The 18,406-nt window shown below is 44.7% G+C and overlaps 1 protein-coding gene across 9 annotated transcripts in view; it reads left to right on the forward strand.

The window, feature by feature from the left end:
• Positions 1–3,870: 3,870 nt before the first annotated feature.
• Positions 3,871–18,406, forward strand: part of Srsf4 (serine and arginine-rich splicing factor 4) — a 28,196-nt gene continuing 13,660 nt past the window's right edge. The window contains exons 1-4 of one of the 9 annotated variants that reach the window (NM_001369310.1): positions 3,978–4,211; positions 14,617–14,823; positions 15,650–15,833; positions 16,448–16,645. In NM_001369310.1, the coding sequence (NP_001356239.1) occupies positions 16,524–16,645 (122 nt within the window). In that variant the 5' untranslated portion in view covers positions 3,978–4,211; positions 14,617–14,823; positions 15,650–15,833; positions 16,448–16,523. Of the gene's footprint in view, positions 4,212–4,400; positions 5,005–14,616; positions 15,834–16,447; positions 16,646–18,406 lie in introns of those variants that run through there. The other 8 variants (NM_001369309.1, NM_001369311.1, NM_001369308.1 and 5 more) reach the window with 8 other exon arrangements.

An 18,406-nucleotide genomic window follows, 5' to 3' on the forward strand; every position in this document is an offset into this window, starting at 1 on the left:
GCTTCCCAATGGTTTTCACACATGATTCTTGGAGTGTACACAACCGTGTTTGACCTTGGCAAGAATGACACAAGGTCAGAGGAGCCTAAGATATGCACACACACACAGACCCCAGATGCCTACCTCAGAATCCCAGCACCTTAAACCAGTGTTTAACTGAGCCTGATACTAAGTGATGACACATAGTGATTTACCTGGAACTGAGCCACGCTGCAGTAAAGGGTGGTGTAGCAGGTCAGGACTCTCAGTCAAGAGACTTGAGGGGACAACAGACAATTGAGCAGAGGAACAGGCTTTGGAAAGCTCTGGCAGCACTGAGGGACAACTGCAAGGACAGAATCTAAAGATGAATAAAGGAGAAATCCCCAGGCTTTTGAACTTCGGAGAAGTAAACCCCCCACCACACAGCTAAATTCTGAAGACCAGTTAATAGGTACCAACACTTCAGAACAAGCTAGAGGGAAAATAGATAAAAAGAACTGACTTCCTGTGCCCTGTCCACGCTATAAAAGCAGGACATAGCTGTGGAACTTGGTGGTTGTCCTTGAGGCCCACTGAGTAAAACACACCCTTTGTAAATGGAGCCCTAGGCTCCCAAGATAAAAAACAAATAGCCATAACCTTCTAAAAACAAAGTTGAAGCACACCTGCTGCCGACATTGACTCTACCTTCATGTCCCCTACTGGGAGCTTCCACCACACAACTCCATGGCCTCTGCCACAATATTGATGAGGACCTGTGTCCTCATGGGAAGACAGGCCCAGGGGAAAGGTGCTTGCACAAACTTGTGTGTTGTAGTCATTACTGTCCTTTTGTCTTGAAAGAATTAGCAATAACCACAGTGCTTCCTGGCAGGTCCCATGCCCTGCACGGTGCACAGCACCTGCTGCAACAACTGCAAACAGTTCTGAGGATCAAACTCAGGGCTTGAACATGGTAAACAGGTGCTCTAGCACTTCCCAAATGATAAGCTGCTGCTGTACAAAGCTAACCTTGTAACCAGTAGAGAGAGACGGAGAGCTGGCTCAGCACTTAAGAGCATACATACACTGCTCTTGCAGAAGACCAGAATTGTTCCCAGCACCCAAATCAAATCAAGTGGCTCATAACCACTGTAACTCCAGCTTCAGGAAGACCTGACACCTGGCCTCCACAGGCACCTGTACTCACATCCATATACACAAAACTAAATTTAAAACAAACTTAAAACCTCAAGCCAAGTATGTTGGCTCAGACCTGTACTTCCAGCATTTGGGAGAGTCCACCTCAGCTACATAGCAAGTTCCCAGGTCAACCTGGACTATGTGTGACCCTACTTCCAAAAGAAACACAAGACCTCAAAGTGAGAAAGCCTTTGATTATAACATAAAATTAGGGGTCTCTATTTAGGCAAAACACAAGTGTGTCATAAAAGTCTGAGGACCTGAGTTAAATCCCTGGATCACACCGTGAAAGACAGAAGCACTTCCTTAGAACTGTCTGCCAGTGCGTTCACACCCAAGAAACATGGTAATGCCAAAAGTCAACATGCTGGTGAAGTATCTACAATTCATTTGGCAAGCTGCTGATTTCCCTAATCTATAGTGAACTATAAATCAAGTAAAATGGGCAAAGAATAAAACACAAATGAAAACGTGTCAAGGTGTGTATGCCCTGTGTGTACAGGTGCCCTGAAGCTACAAGAGAGCATGAAGGACATGAAGAGAGGCTGGTTCCCTCAAGGTAACTGCAAACCAAATGGCCTGGAGGATACCTCTTCGCTGGATTGACAAACTTTTTTTCAAGACGGGGTTTCTCTGTGTAGCCTTAGCTGTACTGGAACTTGCTCTGTAGATCAGGCTGACCTAGAACTCAGAAATCTGCCTGCCTCTGCCTCCTTAGTGCTGGGATTAAAGGCATGGGCCACCATCACCTGGCTAAATCAAAACATTGATAATACGTTGAGTATTTGAGACCCAACAGCTACCATGTTACACATGCTGAAGCAGGCCCTGTGATCCATGCCTGCAACCCTCAGCACTCAGGAAGCTGAGGCAAGAGAGCTGCTGTAAATCCAAGGCCAGCTGAGGATAAGAAGTGAGACTGTCCCTAAGTCAAATGCCTATACCCTTTAACCTAGTACTCCTACTTCCCAAGTTGTATGTCTAGGCGATGCTGAGGATCAAGGCTAGGTTAGACAAGTGTTCTGCCAGAAGTATGTCCTTAATGACATTCCCATTTCCAGGATAGATACTATTTGAATATACATGGTCACTGATTGTGGCAATTCTAAAAACCAAAGGTTGGACCCTGTCTCAATTCTTCACTAGAATAGTGACTAGGTAAGTTACTGTGTATAAAAAAGTGTGTTATAAGACAAAATGGTCTTAAGTGCTTTTCATATGCTTCTGAAATGACTAAAATATAGTGAGACAAAAATCAGGTGTAAGCCGGGCGTGGTGGTGCACGCCTTTAATCCCAGCACTCGGGAGGCAGAGGCAGGTGGATTTCTGAGTTCGAGGCCAGCCTGGTCTACAGAGTGAGTTCCAGGACAGTCAGGGCTATACAGAGAAACCCTGTCTCAAAAAAAAAAAAAAAAAAAAAAAAAAAAATCAGGTGTGATGCACACCTGCAATTGACAATCACAGTTCTTAGAAAGGCTTTTACAGGTTAGTCAAAGGCCATTAGACATAGAAAGTTCTTGTCTTAAAAAAGAAAAGCCAAGTGCTGTATGGTAAATTAACTTCTAAAGGAATACTTAAGAAACTGCCTCTAGAAAGGAAAGCAGAAGATGCAGAAGAGAAAACTTTACCCAGCACATCAGTTAAAGTGGAAATGCAGTAAAGAGACTAAACCCCTCAGTGATTCCTGGGCAAAGCTGAAAAGGAACCTTTCATTACTGAGCACCCACATGCCCCAGCACAGTTCATTACATTTGGTTATTTTGGCAATACACTGGACATCTATAGATTATAATCTTGCAGGTTAGAAATTTTTTCTGAGCTGGCAGAGATGGGGTACACCTTTAACTCTAGCACTTGGGAAGCAGGCAGGTTTGAAGCCAGCCTGGTCCACAGAGGGAGTTCCGGGACAGCCGGGGATATACAGAAAAACCCTTTCTCAAAATGAATAAACAAAAAAAGAAAATAGTAATTTTCTGTCGTGCTTAATCTAACTACAAGGCACTAAACTGAACGGACATAGTTTGGCACATGCTTTTAATCCCAGCCAATAGGCAGACAGGCAAAGTTTCAGGCCAGCCTGGTCTACAGGGCTATTTCTAGGACAGTCAGAACTTTTTTGTTTAAGGATTTATTTTATGTGTATGAGTACAGTGTAGCTGTTTTTAGACAGACACCCTAGAAGAGGGCATCCGATTCCCATTACAGATGGTTGTGAGCCACCATGTGGTTGCTGGCAATTGAACTCAGGACCTCTGGCAGTCAGTGCTTTAAAAAATAAAAATTAAATCTGAGATGTAACTCAGAGATAGGGCACTTGTTAACATCCGTATGGCCCTGAGTTCGATCCACAACACCGCAAAATAATACCGAACCAATTATTGGAACACTTTTACATACCTAGTATCGACACTGTAGAGACAACCCTGAAAGTACAAGGAAGATAAAAGAGACTCAAAGATCCGAGAGAAAGGAAAATGGGCCCAAGGTCATGGATCCACTAACTTCCCACAGGGACGTTTACCGAAAACCACCCCAAAACAGAAAGTCTACCAGAGCAAAGGACAAAGGCGGGAACACCCGCTCGGCGCGCACCCGCGCAGGCACTTCCGGGGGAAGTGCCGCTGCCACGGCGAGCTCGCGAGAGGACGTGCTGCAGCTGTCGCTCACTCGGCCAGGTCCCGCCCCGCGCCGGCGCGCCTCCAGTAAAGCCCCGCCCCCGCCCCTGACCAGGCGGGAAGCGGGCGCGCGCTCCCTCCCGTTCCCCTCCGCCGGGGGGGGGGGGGTAGGGAGACGGGGGCGCGCGTTCTCGAGCTGCGTGCTCGCGTACGTCGCCGGGCTTCGGCTGCGTCCGTCCCGCCGCCCGCCCGTTACCGCCGCCGCCGCGTTTTCCCTTCGCCGGCCGCCGCCTGAGGGGGGCCGGGGCCAGCTGCCGCCGCCGGAATGCCGCGGGTGTACATCGGCCGCCTGAGCTACCAGGCCCGGGAGCGCGATGTGGAGCGCTTCTTTAAGGGCTACGGGAAGATCCTGGAGGTGGATCTGAAGAACGGGTGAGGAGGGCGGCGGAGGGGCCGGCCGGGGGGCTGACAGGGCCGCGGCTGTGGCTAGGAGGCCGCGGGGACGCGAGCGCGGCGCTCGCTGGGCGCTAAGCCGCCGCCGGCCTCCTCCGCTCCGCCATGGCGGCGGTGCCTCGGGGGCGCGGGTAGGCCCGGCTCCCACTGCGCCTGCGCGGGCGGGGGTGGTGGCGGGATAATGGGGACGGAGGCCCGGGTTAGACTGGGGCTCCGGGCGCCGGGGAGGCCTGGGTTTCCGTCGCTGGACTATGGGTCCGAGGCGGCCCTTTCCCGCTCTGGGGCTGCCAGGAGCAGATGAGGGTTCCGGCCCTCTTCTCCCCGTTCCCCAGCCTGACCGGCCAGAGGCTTCCCGGCGTGTGTTTCTGAGGACTGGAGCTCTGGCTTTTTCGCGTGCCACACTTTGGGCGGGAGACACTAGTTTTTGTAGTGCAGTGACAGTTTCGAAAGTACTGGCTTGCCGCGCTTCAAGCCTTGACCGCTCCCTTTCCGAGAGTAAATTAAAGTCCTAGCTCGTTATCTTGGGGAGTCCTTACAGAGTTTTCCACGTTGTGGTTTCGGCTCTCCAACTTGCCGGAAAATGATTGCTGTCGTAGGATTTTTTGAGTGGGTAAGGGCCATCCTGGCCAGGTCTGCGTCGGCTGCTGGTGCAAGTGGAGACACATCTCCAAATTGCCTACTTAACAGCTTTCCCCGTACAATCTGGGCTTGTATTTCTAATCTGCTTTGGCGAAGCAAGGCTAGCAGGGACTACCAGGTTCGGGGAAAACGGGTGAGTTGTCATGCCTAGAGATTGTACGAGCATCTTTTGCTTGGGAGCTGAGAATTATTAGGTAGGACTTGAAAGGCATTAAGCACCGGAACGGCGTCGGAAGCACTAAACCTTGGGTGTTAGGGGAACCCTTGGTTTTTGCTGTGTTTATTTCTTGCCTGTTTTGTTTTTTTCGACTTTGTGTTTGGTCCAATGAGACCAGTAGTAATTGACATTTGAGAAGACATACACTTTAGTATGAATGGCAAATGAACCAGCAGGTTCTCAAAGCTGTCTAGATTTCGAATAATTGACACTTAAAAGACTCTCCTTGCTGAGAACAAGACTTCGATAAAATGTTTATGAATCCTGGATTCGATTCACAAAGACAATTTCTCATTTTTGTTCTTACAGAGCGAACCAGCTGGCATGAGAGTATTGTTTTTGTGATATTTAACCTTACATGTGAGAGATTAACCGACCCCCCTTACCCCCTCCCTTTTGTAGGGGAAAAACAAGGGGTTTGGAAGACAGATAAGTCTGAGTCAAACCTTGCTCCTCAATTTAAGTTTCTTTGAGCAAGTGACTTAGTTTCTCTGAACCTGTTTTCTCATTCATAAAAAGGAAGGTCAGGTAGAAAAAGTATAAAGCTTTCGCCATCCTCTGTAATAGAGTCATTAAGCAGCATCTTAGCCCCTTAGTGTTTGCTAGCAGTATATTTGGTGAGGTCTCTTTTCTCAAGGAGTGGGTGAGTGTTGAAAAAGGTAGTAGGGCAAAACTGATCACTTGCTCGGGTTACTAATGCGCCAACAGGATCCCCTGCACTGCAACAGCTGCACTGCAGGAATTGAGGAAGGAGACAGAACAGTTTCTGACTAACCTGCTGTGACTGACATGCCTTTTGAGTCAAGGAATGCTTGTTCTCACTTAAAACTCAGACAACTAAAATGTAGGATAGTTTACTAAAATTGATTTTCTTTTTCTATTATTTTTACTTTTATGTGCATTGATGTTTTGCTTGCGTGTATGTCTGTGTGAGGGTCTCAGATCCCCTGGAACTGGAGTTGAAGACCGTTGTGAGCTGCCATTGGTTGCTGGGAATTGAACCCAGGTCCTCTGGAAGAGCAGCCAGTGCTCTTAACCACTGAGCCATCTCTCCAGCCCAGAATAGATTTTTCTTAAAATGAGCTTTGAAGTATGGATTTACTAGGACTTGAAATGAAGAAAGAGAAATGTCCAGAAATATGTTATGTTGGAATTGGTGAAGAAGTGGTCCAGTAAGGACCAACTCTTAACAGTCTAGCTGTTAAGACCTAGAAATTTAACACCAGACCAGAAACAACTATTAAAGGTTTTACACTAGGGGATTGGAGAGATGGCTCCATCATTAGAGTCACTGGCTGTGTTCCCAGAGGACCTGGGTTCAATTCTCAGCACCCACATGGGAGCACACAATTGTGTCTCCATCCAGTCCTGGGGAATTTGACACTTTCTGTCCTCCAGCACTAGGCAGGCTTGTGGTAAACAGTTAAACATGCAGGCAGAACCTCCAGACACATAAAATAAATTTAAGAGAATAAAAGTAAAGATAAATAGTAAAAAAAAATTTAAAGGAGTTTTACACTAAATTTTAAATCATGAATAGAATTCAAAGACTCTTGAAGGAAACATGGAACAACTCAGGGAATCTAAGAGGACAGACACTCTCAGAACTTTAGCTGCCTACATCTTTTAGGAACTTGGATTCTCATATTGCCAAATAACGGATGGTGTAAATGAAGTCCATCATAGATCAAGGTTGAAATAAGGAATAGAAAGTTATTTGGGGCTTAAAGACAGGTGTGACAGGCGCTAATTCCATGCAGTACAACCTAGCATCATCCTGAAATCATTGCAAAGGAAAATGACTTCCGGGAAGAAGACAGATGGTGGAGGTGCCGGGAGACTGAAAGGAAGCAATAGAACAAAAGGAGAGTGTAATGTGGGGGTGCGTAGTCTTAAGCCTAGGACGATGGTAGGTTTCCTTACAGGGAAATGTTTTTGAACATTTCTGGATTGAAACTCTAAAACAGATTTTAGATTAATGGGACTTTAAAGAATTGCTAGAGTGTTCACATCTGTTAAGGTGAGGTATCTTGGGTGTTGGCACATGGGTTGTAGATAAAGTTGAGAATTAATTATGTAGCATTCTTTATGCGTGCAGAATAAAGATTTAAGTCCAGGGAAGGATTTTGTGGCTTCTCTTTGGGTCTGGGGGAGAGGCATGCATACAAGCAGCTCAGCGTTGCCTTGCCTGCCTGCTCCTTTACTATACCAGCCAACCCAGAGAACTTGGAAACAGATGGTTCTTCTGGGGACCACAAGAGTGTTGCAAAATCTCCCTGGGGTCACATTGACCATTCCTGATTACATTAGAGTCTGCTACATTCCTACCTGCCTGATAAACCACCTGGTGCCACTTTGAGCTAGAGTGGACCAGATGGAATTCTGGGAGTTTGAAAGAGACAAAACTACTAGTACCTTTCAGCTTTATGGTAGCTTTTGTTGGCTTTGATTACATGTGAATTGTATCAATTTTCTTTTTTATTAATAAATCACTTTGTTGTGATATGTGGAACGTTTTTGTTTGTTTGTTTTTATGTACAATTTCTCTCTTGCCACAAACATCTTGTAAGTTTCAGTCACAGATCTTTCCATTTTTTGAGTAAAGCTTACTCCATCCTTAAATGGTTTACCTGTTTAATAACAAGAGTAAGTTACAAATTATTGAGGTTTTCTTTCTTTAGCTGGCTAAATCATTAGTTAAAGCATTCCTGTATTTGACGAGACAGTGAAGTGGTAGACAGAGTTTTAATAGAAAGCTTTAAATTGGTGGGGGGGGGTTGTTTTGTTTTTGTCTTTTTGTTTGTTTATTTTTTTAATTTCTGGTATTGCTGGATAGTTTTTGTCTTTACCTTTGTTTAAAATTAAAATAGTGTGGAACTGGGGGAGGGAAAGTGTTTTAAAAACTCTTGCAGTGAGTTAGATCCCTGTTTCCCCATCCCTGTCACTGAACCTTATTTGCTGAGAGGAATTCCTGCCACCCTAGAACCTGCACAGGCGCTTTCTCCACCGACTGAAACCTCAGGAGCTTGCTCTTTAGAGGGACAGTGGAGGAGGGCTAGTTAAGCTAATATTCCAGATTACGGATTTCTGGTGAGCTAAGCCACTGCCAAATGGCAGGTAAATGGGGCCCTGTTTAGTGATGACACAAGGGTCCTCACTTACCATTACCTTACTGTGTTCATAGGTCATCTGCCAGCCTTAAAAAGTAGTGTCCCACTTGAACTTGTGTCTCAAGTATTTGAGTCAGATAGGAATTTGGTTCTGTGTTAATTTACTGCTTACCTAAGAAAAGAGTCACTTTGTTAAAGAGTTCTCCAACAGCCTTACACATAAAATTTAAAAAAAGATTCTTTATAGGCTGGGCTATAATGTCTGACAATCCTAGCACCCAGGAGACAGAGATAGGGGGATCTGTGGCCAGCCTGGTCTACAGAGGAGTTCCAGGACAGCCAGGGTTGCACAGAGAAACCTTGTCCTGATAAGCAAAACAAACAAAAAGAATCTTTATTCATATTTTACTTTTTCTTCAAAGTACAGTATATTTCCCATTATGACAGTTTTCCATGTTTAACTTTTTTCTAACAAAGAAAGGAGGAGGCAAGGTCGTCCAGAAATGACCCTGCCTGCAGTTGGGGCATGTGACGTGACCTGGCATCTCTACAGCTTCCACACATACATTTCTTTCTTCCTTTTGTTTGTTTTCTTTGTTTTTGAGGCAGGGTCTTACTGTGTAGACCAAGCTGGCCTCGAATTCACAGATCCTCCACCTGCCTTGGCTTTCTGAGTGCTGGGATTAAAGGTGTGTGCAATGCTACCATGCCCAGCTATATAGTATACATATATTCCTTGCTTCGCTTTCTTCTTTTTTCTCCCCCTTTTTCAACCAACTTGGGATCAGGTGGCACATTATTGCCTGTTTGCCTAAAAGTCTGGTCTGTCTGGCTTTGTGAATATTCTCTAACTCCAACAACCTGCCTTGTATGATGAATTGTGTTGTGCTAGGGATCCAACCTCAGGCTGTATGCATGGTAGGCAAGTCACTCTACCACTGAGCCATACCTCTTACCTCTACAGTCTTGATTCTGTAGTGATTATATAGAAATGCTACATATAAATTCTATTTAATATATGCAATTAAAGGTAGGTTAGAAGACACTTAGATTATATTTGGTTTTCACTATTTTATGCATATGTAGCACTGGGAAATATTCTTTATGTAAAAATTGCATATTTTCAGGATTTGGGCATAAAAATAAATATGCATTCTTATGTTTTCTGGTAACCCTTGATTTCCAAACCAATAGGTTGTGTGCTTTATCTAATTGTATGTATACGGGTGTTTTCCCTACGTGTATGTCTGTACCACATGGGTGTCTGGTGTTGGAAGAGGCTGTCTGATCTCCTAGACAGTGTTCTAGACAGTTGTGGTTGCTGGAGACTGAACCTAGGTGGTCCCGAAAAGCAGCAGTGTTGGTAATCACTGAGCCACTTCTCTAGCTCCATCCCCTCCCTTGTTTAAACTTTTAGACTTTAGTATACTGTTTTTAAGCACTATGGGGTGTTTTTTTCCATTTAGCCTAGGAGAATTGAGTCCTTCACAAAGTAACTTTTGACTTAAACAATATGTATAGCTTGTAGGTAATTTAATGTAAAAGCCAGAAAAGAGATGTCAAAAGTCTTTAGAGACTTTCTGATGGTATACTGTGGTAGTCCTATCATTTACCAGGCTGAGTCAGAATGATTGTGTGTTCAAGACCTGTCGGGACTACTACCTATTACAGCAAGACCCTGTCTGGACTGCATATTGCAACCTGTCTGGTTGTCAGGGCTAGCCTCAAACCTACTGTGTAGCCAAGTATGACTTGGCCTTCTGATATTCCTACCTCTCCCAAGTGCTAGAATTCTAGAATGTGGTCCACCTTTTCCATTTTACCCAGTGCTGGGTTTAACCCAGAGCTTTATGCCTGCTAAGCAACTGAGGTACATCCCCATGTGTTGTGTGCCACTTTTTCTACTTTGGCTTGTGTGATGTTTTTGTTGTTATATTGAAATCTTCACTGTTGGTTGCCTAAAATTCGTTGTCTAGCAGAGTTGTACTTTGCCTAGCTATTCTCCCTAGGTTGCCCCTAATACTAGCTGTTATAAATAGCTCTGTATTGGATGTCATGCATGAAAACCTTTCTGGCACTGTGTCTTAAGACACATTTCATGGAGCAAAATTCATTAATCCCACAAGAAATGACACACAAAGTTCTTAATGCATGGTGGTAGACACTTTTAATCCCAAGAGACAGAACCAAACAAATCTCTGTGTTCCAGGCCACCTAGGAGCACATAGTGACACCCTGTCTCAAAAACAAAAATAACCATACCAGTTACAAGAAAGGCAGCAGTGGCTAAGAGTGCATGCATCGTGGCCACCCCACTGTTACTGAGCCATGGTACTGTTATAACATCTTTGCTGCTTGAAGTGATACTTTGGGGATCTTTTGAGCCAGGAATTGAAGGCCAATCTGGGCAATGTAAAGAATGGGTCCCTGTCTCAGGGAGGGAGGGAAAGGAAAGAGGAAAAAGGAAAAGAAAAAATAAATCCTGTCTCAAAAAATCAACAAAGCTAGCCAGGTATGGTGGCTTTCTCTGTAGTCGCAGCACTTGGAAGGCGGAAGCTGCAGAATCAGGAATACAACAGAGTCATCTTTGGCTCCTCGGAAAGTTTGAGGACAGCCTGGAGCTGTGAGGCCTTGTCTTTAAAAAAAAAGGAAAAGATGGGACCGTGGATGAAGTAATACTCTGTCATTGTTTTAATAGTTGTATAACTATTACAAATGCGGTCCATTTTATTATGTTACTTCTTCTCAAAACATGGGAAATCAATACCAATAAACAAGGCTATAAATTATATCTAAATATTTCTAACATAAATTATCCTGGTTCACGTTCTCTCCTCTTGGGTGCTAGACCCTGGTTTGTGTTATGAATAAACATTACATGTAATTATTTAGTCAAGACATTTAAAACTTTGTTTAATGTCTTGTTCTTCCTTTTCTTTTTGAGGTGAGCTACATGAGGTGTCTTTCCCTAAAGCACAGAGTGGTGACTGGGTGATACGTGTGGTTTGGGTTCGTGGAGATTTGAGGTGCTTGTAGGTAACTTTACACAGACAATTGTATTTTTCATCCTCAAAAGGAAAATGTGTCACACATATCTGAGAAAATATAGGGAGTGGTACTTACAAGTGTGAGCTAACACTGAACTCTTAAAAACTAGAAAATATTAACAGCTTCATTGTATTTTGTTTTAATCCATTTATGGGGGTGGTGGCATGCTATGGCACGAGTGTAGAAATCACAAGGAAATTTGCTGGAGTCTGTTCTCTCCTTCTACCTTGTGGTTTCCCAGGATTCAGCTCAGGCTGCCAGGCTTGACCTTTAGCCATTGTCCTGTCTCCCCAGCTGTATAGTTTCTATTTCAGCTAACTATATCAAAACACTATAAACTAATGGTATCCCCGGTTTGTGCTAATATGAAAACTGAGGCCTGTGGTTGACAGGCCAAGATTACAGGATGAATTTTCGAAAGCTCTAGAAGCTGCGTATTATTTTCATTCACACGCCAGCCATAGCATTGCAGTGACAGTCTGTTTCTCCTTTCCTGCCCACAGGGGTAATCTGGGTTCCCTAGTCTGTTCACCCTGTAGTCTTTTCTAGAGGCTTCTAATAAACTAAAGCGCATCGTGAGACAGGATGTACTTTTTATAATGCTGGCCTTGGTAGAGAATGGGGAGTGGTTAACTCTCAGGCTGTCCTAGCTACCTGGAGTAGGATGCGTGTCAGTGTCAGCACACATTTCAGTGTCTTGTCATCCTAGCAGCCTCTGATCTTAGAATATCCTTCACGGAAAGGGCTGGATTGTGCTCTGGATTTACATAGCCATATTCTAAGGCAAGCCCCTGGATAGCTTTTCTGAGCTGAGGCGAAAGCCCCAGGCTAGAGGAAATAGCCAAAGACTTAACAGCTAGTGCCAGGAGAAACTCCAAGACCCAGAGAGAGAAGGGGCACTGAGGGAGCTTTGAAAGCAGCCTGGCAAGGTGGGCAAGACTCAGGGCATGTATCATGTGGTGCAGTGAGACAGTAGAGCAAAAAGAACTTGACAGTTTTGCAAAAAATAATGAAATGGCCAGTTGGGGGAAATCTGTCTCCAAGAAATAGCATGGCATTGGCATCTTTAACAAAGTTGAAGTGGAAAAGAATAGAATAGACTGCTTGCTACCCAGGGTAGTTAGGAGCAACATGTAAACAGCCAAGATGGTCCCAGAGGAGTGAGCTTTATTAAGCACCTGACAACCTGCTCCCTGTGTTGTTTAGAGCTGGTTTTGTGTGGCTTTAGTGTGGATTTGGGTAGCTCTGCTTGTTGAGTATATCCTTGTTTTGATGAGTGTGCATAATGGACATGGTGATGCATGTTACTCTGTGTCCCAAGAGATGTGTTCTGAATTAGTAATAATGAGTACTGTGCACCTGTTTTTAGTTTGTGTTTGAGCTTCATGAACTTTAGTGTAAAACTTTTGAGAGACAGAAAATTGAAAGAGAGGTGTAATTGTGGACCCCAACTGCCTCAAACTTCTTTAAGGAAAGCAACTTTTTTTTTCTTTAAAATAACCATTTAGTTATGACAGGGAGGTTATAATTAGTATAGTTTGATCCTCAAACGAAATAGTTTGTATTGTTTTCTAGGTATCCCGTTCCTAGGCTAAGGATATGGTAAGAGCTCAGGGAAGCAGCTTAGCAGACTTAGCTCTATAATAATGTTTCAAGACCTTGTGTGGACTTGCCTTTAATCCTGGTACTCAGGAAGCAGAGGCAGGTGAGTCTCTACATTCAGGAACAGCCTAGTGGTCTGCAGAGTTCCCCCAACAGCCAGGGCTACACGGCCCTAGGGCCTTGCACCACTGACCCACAATACCACCAGCCTGCAGAGTTTATAAACCATTTAGAGTGATGAAAGCAACTTGGCAGATAGGCTATCAGAACAATTACAAAATAACACTTTAAAAATCTACCTCTTCAGGAGTAGGTTTTATTTTTTGTAATGATTGTTCCTGTTTTCTCACCCCAGTATATGAATATTCCTTTAGAGATGGTCTGGTATCTGCAGTGTGGTTCAAGACCCTGGGCTTGGGTTGGGGGTTTAACTCAGTGGTAGAGTACTTGTCTAGCAAGCCTAAGGCCCTGGCTTTGGTCTCCATTGAGTCTTGAATTTAGCTATGTATCATTAGTTTTTGTTTTGGGTTTTTTTTTCCAATCAGATGATTTACTTCATGTTGGTAATTTTTCATTGCTGTGACTAATTCCTGAACAAATGAACTTAAAAGAAGAAAGACCTGTCTTGGCCATTTTATAGATTCTGGTCCGTGCCCATCTGGTCCCTTGGCTATGGAACTTTGTTAAGGAGAATGTCTTGTCAGCTAGAACCTGTGGTGGTTCTTTTGACTGCCACCCACCTTGTGATGACCAAAGACAGAGAAACAAGAAATGGCCTGTATGTCCCCCAAATGCACACTCATGACCTATGTCTTCCAGCTAGGCCACACTCACATAAGTTTCCTCTACTTCCTGATACATCCCATTATGTGCTCATTAGTAGATTATCCATTGATGAGGTCAGAGTCCTTCAACTGTTGAAGTTTTTATAGTTCTTTTTGTTTCCACTAGTAGCTCAGTAGAAAATAAACATTTGCAACTTATTAGTATTCGCACCCTCCAGTTACAGAATTGGTGTGTATGCCTTTACTGTGCTCACAGTTGTGGTCAGAACATAGGCATTTGTCCTTCTTACGCCTGTGCTCCTGGAGCCCCTGTTTTTCCCGCCCCTCTTGTTAAGGACGACTTTCCACTGGGTTTGGGAGGTGGCAGAGCCTGATGGGTGCAGGTTGTCGGTTAGAATGTGAGTTTGAAGAAACTCAGAATCTTGAGTAGCCTTGGCCAGAGACCCAGCAACCGCTCCAAGTCCTTCTTCTCTGTCCAGGAGCTGGCATAGACTTCAGGGTCAGGAAGGCCGAGTGAGGCAGTGTGTGCTTCCTCTCATGGGGGACAGAGCAAGACAGGAAAGTAGGAGTTGGCTATTATTACAGAGGAATTTGAAGAAAGAAAGTGTCCTAGTGGGGTGGAGTAGTTGGAATTAGTAAAAAATAAATCAGGTCTTATATATGTATCATCCATTGCTACTGAAGTCTTTGCATTTGGAAGTCTGTAAACCTAGTATTTGACTTCTGGCCCTTCCCCCCCTTAATATTCATTCATAAATATGAAATACTTGGTCCCAGTCACCATTCCTTTGCAAAGCTAATTAATTGTATCCTTAAGTATTCTCTTTGATGATCAGTCACATCGGCACAACTAGCTCCAAGCATCTTTATCCTGATCTAATTTTTGCTGAGCCTCAGAAGCAAAGACAGACTGCAGGGGTTGATGCGGGACCTCTAGAGTGGAGATTGCACAGAATAATCTTATTTTTCCTCTATTCTTCTAGTCTGTTATGTTCTGAACCCACACATGTTTTCGGAAGGACCAGATGGCTGACACTGGCTAATGGGAACCAAAAGACAAGAGTGAAAGTAACCCGGTTGTCTCATGCCCCAGCTTAGAGTGCTTCACCCTACCCTGAGACCAGTGTCCTTTTTCTCTGGAGACTTCACCCTGCTGTATCAAAAAACTGCTACCACCTGGCTTATCTGAGGTTAGATTATGGTTAAGTCAAGCAGCAGTGCTTATTAAACAGAAAAGGTTTTATTCGGGACTGTGGGAGAACAGAAGAAGCCATCTGCCTTTCAAAGGCTCTGGGATCTGTGGCTTAATATTCAAGCTGGAATTCAAGAGTCCTAAGCCTGGCTTCATTTTCAGCTCCACCACATAGACGCTCCCTGACTGGGAACAAAGTGCCTGGCCTCTCCAGGCCTTAGTTATCTCGTCATGAGTGAGAAGAATAAGTCACTCTTCGCATTTATTATTAATGGCAAATGAAATATTACAGATAATAAAATATTTCTTTAAGCCAAGTGCTATGCTAAATAGCCAACAGGTGCTAGCCTTTGTTATGTGAAAGCCCTCATAATGAAGTGGCAAGATTAGTACAAATGAAAGAAACAAGGCTTAGAAAGCATTGCCTTGTGAGACGGGAAACGGATGGAAGTGCCAGAGAGGTGGCTGGATGAGCATCAGGCATGCAGGGTACTGAGGCCTCCTGAAGCAGGTGCTTCTCAGCCATAGCAAGAAGGGCGGAAGGATTCAGCTCGTGTAGTCAAGATGTTTAGAAGGACATAAAGATACTAGGAGGCATAGACTTCTAAGCAACAGAGTCACTTAGCTGCTGGCTTTTCCCACTACAGTGTAGAGACAAGTTGCCTGAGTGAAAATAGCTGTAGTAAAATGATTGAATTTGGCAGTAGACACAGCGGATAACCAGAGGAGAGTAGTCAGAGATGATTGCAAGGTTGTTGGGAGTGAATCAGGTGGTCAGGGGTTCTGGAAGAGAGAAATCATGAGGTAGGTTTTCTTCTTTGAAGGTGGGGAAAGATCAAGTGCAGACTGAGCTGTGGCCAACCGTTTGCAGACCAGGAATCCACACTAGCTCTAATGAGAGAGCTCTTGGTGTGCGGGAACTGCCAGTTTGCCGACGTGAAAGAGTCCCAGGCTGGGTAATGGTGAGCCCTGAAGTCGCACCCCAGCTCTGCCACTGAGTGAGCACGGGTAAGTCTTCCACCTTCTCTGGGTGGCCTTGATGGCCCTCCCTCCTCTGAGACTAAAGAAAAAGGGAGGGCAGAAAGCCAAGAGCAGCCTCCTTCCTGTCTCAGAATAGGAAAAGGTCTCAGGAACCTGCTCCTGGAGCAGCAGCTTGCCACTGTGGCTTGTAAACTCCCTCAGTCACTGCGGAAGCCAGCTCACATCCATGGCCATTAAGGTTAAGCAGTTAATGTGCTTTGAGGGCCTGACTGCTGGTGCCCTGGGATGCTGCAGACCTGTGGAATCAGGGCCATTGCACTGTTCTCATTCACAAGCTTCTACAAGTTAGCATCACCTGAGCACGAGAGTTGGCTGTAGAACTGTCTTAGTTCTACAGGTTTCTGTGCACTCGATGCAGCACTCGAGAATTACTCTCTACTGTCCTGTCATTATGCCCTTTTCACCTCTTAAGACCCAAGTTGGTTGAAGCCTAGGATCTACTGAGTGCTTTGAAAGCTGTTTGATTCCTGTTCACTGAATACCATTTCTTTCAGGGTAGATTTAAGGGCTCTGCCCTCAAAATACAATGCTACTGGCTCTAGATTGAGGGTTCAAGCCACCCTGTGGGTTTACTTCAACAGATGAAAATTTTTCCTTGGCTACAGCAACATCCCTAATCCTGACCAGCCATGGAGAGGTTCGGTTCTTACAAGGAAAATGAGTGAATGTGGGAATGGCTCACCACATTGGGAAAGCAAAACTCACATCCTGCTGGTGCTGGCTGAGGACTCTCATGTCCACATACAGAGAAAAGCATGTGGCACAGTTGTAGGACAAAGGTGAGCAGAGATCCACTGTGGAAAGGGGCACATTTTCCTATTGAGAGGCCGTCCGAGGCATGCTCCTCGGTGAGCAGCGTTGGTGGGTGTCCGCAGTTACGCATGGAGGCTTGCTTTTCCTGCTCCTTGTATCCACTCCCCGGCAGCACCCTCTAGTCACACCTGCTCAGTCAGCCAGTTGCGTAGCTCAGCTCCAGTCCAGCCGTGCTCATCATTTCTCCCCAGGCCTGTTCTCAGTCTCCTTGCTGAGTGAGAGGCTCTGGAAGACAGACAGCCCTAAAGCCCTGTGAAGAGGATAAGTGATGTCCTCTTCAGTAGGACGTAAAGGAAGAGGGGGCCTGATGGTGTTCAGGACCTTTGGACTTACAAGTACTGGGTCAGAGAAAGCCTGTATGGCAGCACTGTGAGCTTAGGTGGGAACTCTTGCAAGAAATGTGATGAGCATTTCTAAATGGACATCTTAAGGGACCTTGGATTGAAGACATGTCACTCCAGTTGTGCTTTTTCAGTTTGACCTGAGGAGTACATCAGCTGTGGATGAAGAAGACTAAAGCATACACAGGGGTGCGAATGGCCCAAAGATCTGAGCAGCTATGGGTGCAACATGACTTTGCTTTATGCTGTCCAGGTACCCTGCTGGATTTGTTTCAGAGTCATAAGCTCACTTTCTTACAGGAGGAAGTGATAGCAATTCTCCCTTCTCCCCTCATTCTTATGACAGGATATGCCAGGATCAGAGGAAACACTTTGGGAAGACACGATATAAGAAACATTAAGAAAAGATTTCTTGGTTTTGTTTAATTCAAGTGTTGTCTATGTGGCAGTACTTACAAATAGCATAAGGGAAAGAATGACTGCTGCCACCCTTGAGTAAGGCGAGGTGTGGTCTCTGCTAGATAGGGCCTCACTGAAGTCCTTCTCCCCATTCCCTCACACTCATGCTTCCCGTGCTGGAGTCTCCTGACAGTGCTCTAAAGGCAGCAGCAGTGGGTTTATAGGTAGAATAGAGCTGGAAAAATCTATCTGTCCAAGTTGTGTTTTGTGAGGCTTACAGATCCCACCAGGTGCTGTGTCATGTGGTAAAGTCACAAGCATGCCTTCGATCCTTCCCTACCTGGACAGAAAATTCTAAAGAGCTTTGTTGATTTGTTTTGTTTTGTTTTTGAGAATAGGTCAGTTTCATGTTATTTGCTGTAAAGTTCAAAGGGAATAGTGTTCAAGTTAATATTTAAATTTAAAAACATTTATTAGCCATGGAAAGGTAGCATACGTCTTTAATCCTAGCACTCTGGAGGCAGAGGCAAGCCAGCTTTGAGTTCAAGGCCAGCCTGGTTTACAGAATGGGAGCCAGAAGTACACAGAGAAATCAGGGGCTGAGTGTGGGGATGAGATAAAGATCATTTATTAAGAGGGATGCAGGTTGGTTTCTGAAGAATCACTGATACCCATCAGAAAGATTTGCTTTTTGAAGATGTGAAAAATGATCTGAAGGACTACTAAGATATTTAAAACTAATTTGGGATCCATAGTTTTAAAAGATATCTTAGACAGTAAAAAGTTAAATTTATCCCTGACCTCAGGTGCTATTCTTGATCTAGACCTGCAGATTTTAATGTTTCTCATACTCATATGTTGGGACAAACCTTAGTTGTATGTAGTATATGCTCTCACTTGACAATTAAGCACAAAGAAAATAAGTATGCTGTTGAGTTTATTCCTAACGGAACTGGACCCACAGCCAGACCAGAGGCGAGGGCCTGC

This window comes from Mus musculus, chromosome 4 (genome assembly GCF_000001635.26).
Source record: "Mus musculus strain C57BL/6J chromosome 4, GRCm38.p6 C57BL/6J".
Taxonomy (NCBI): Eukaryota; Metazoa; Chordata; class Mammalia; order Rodentia; family Muridae; genus Mus; species Mus musculus.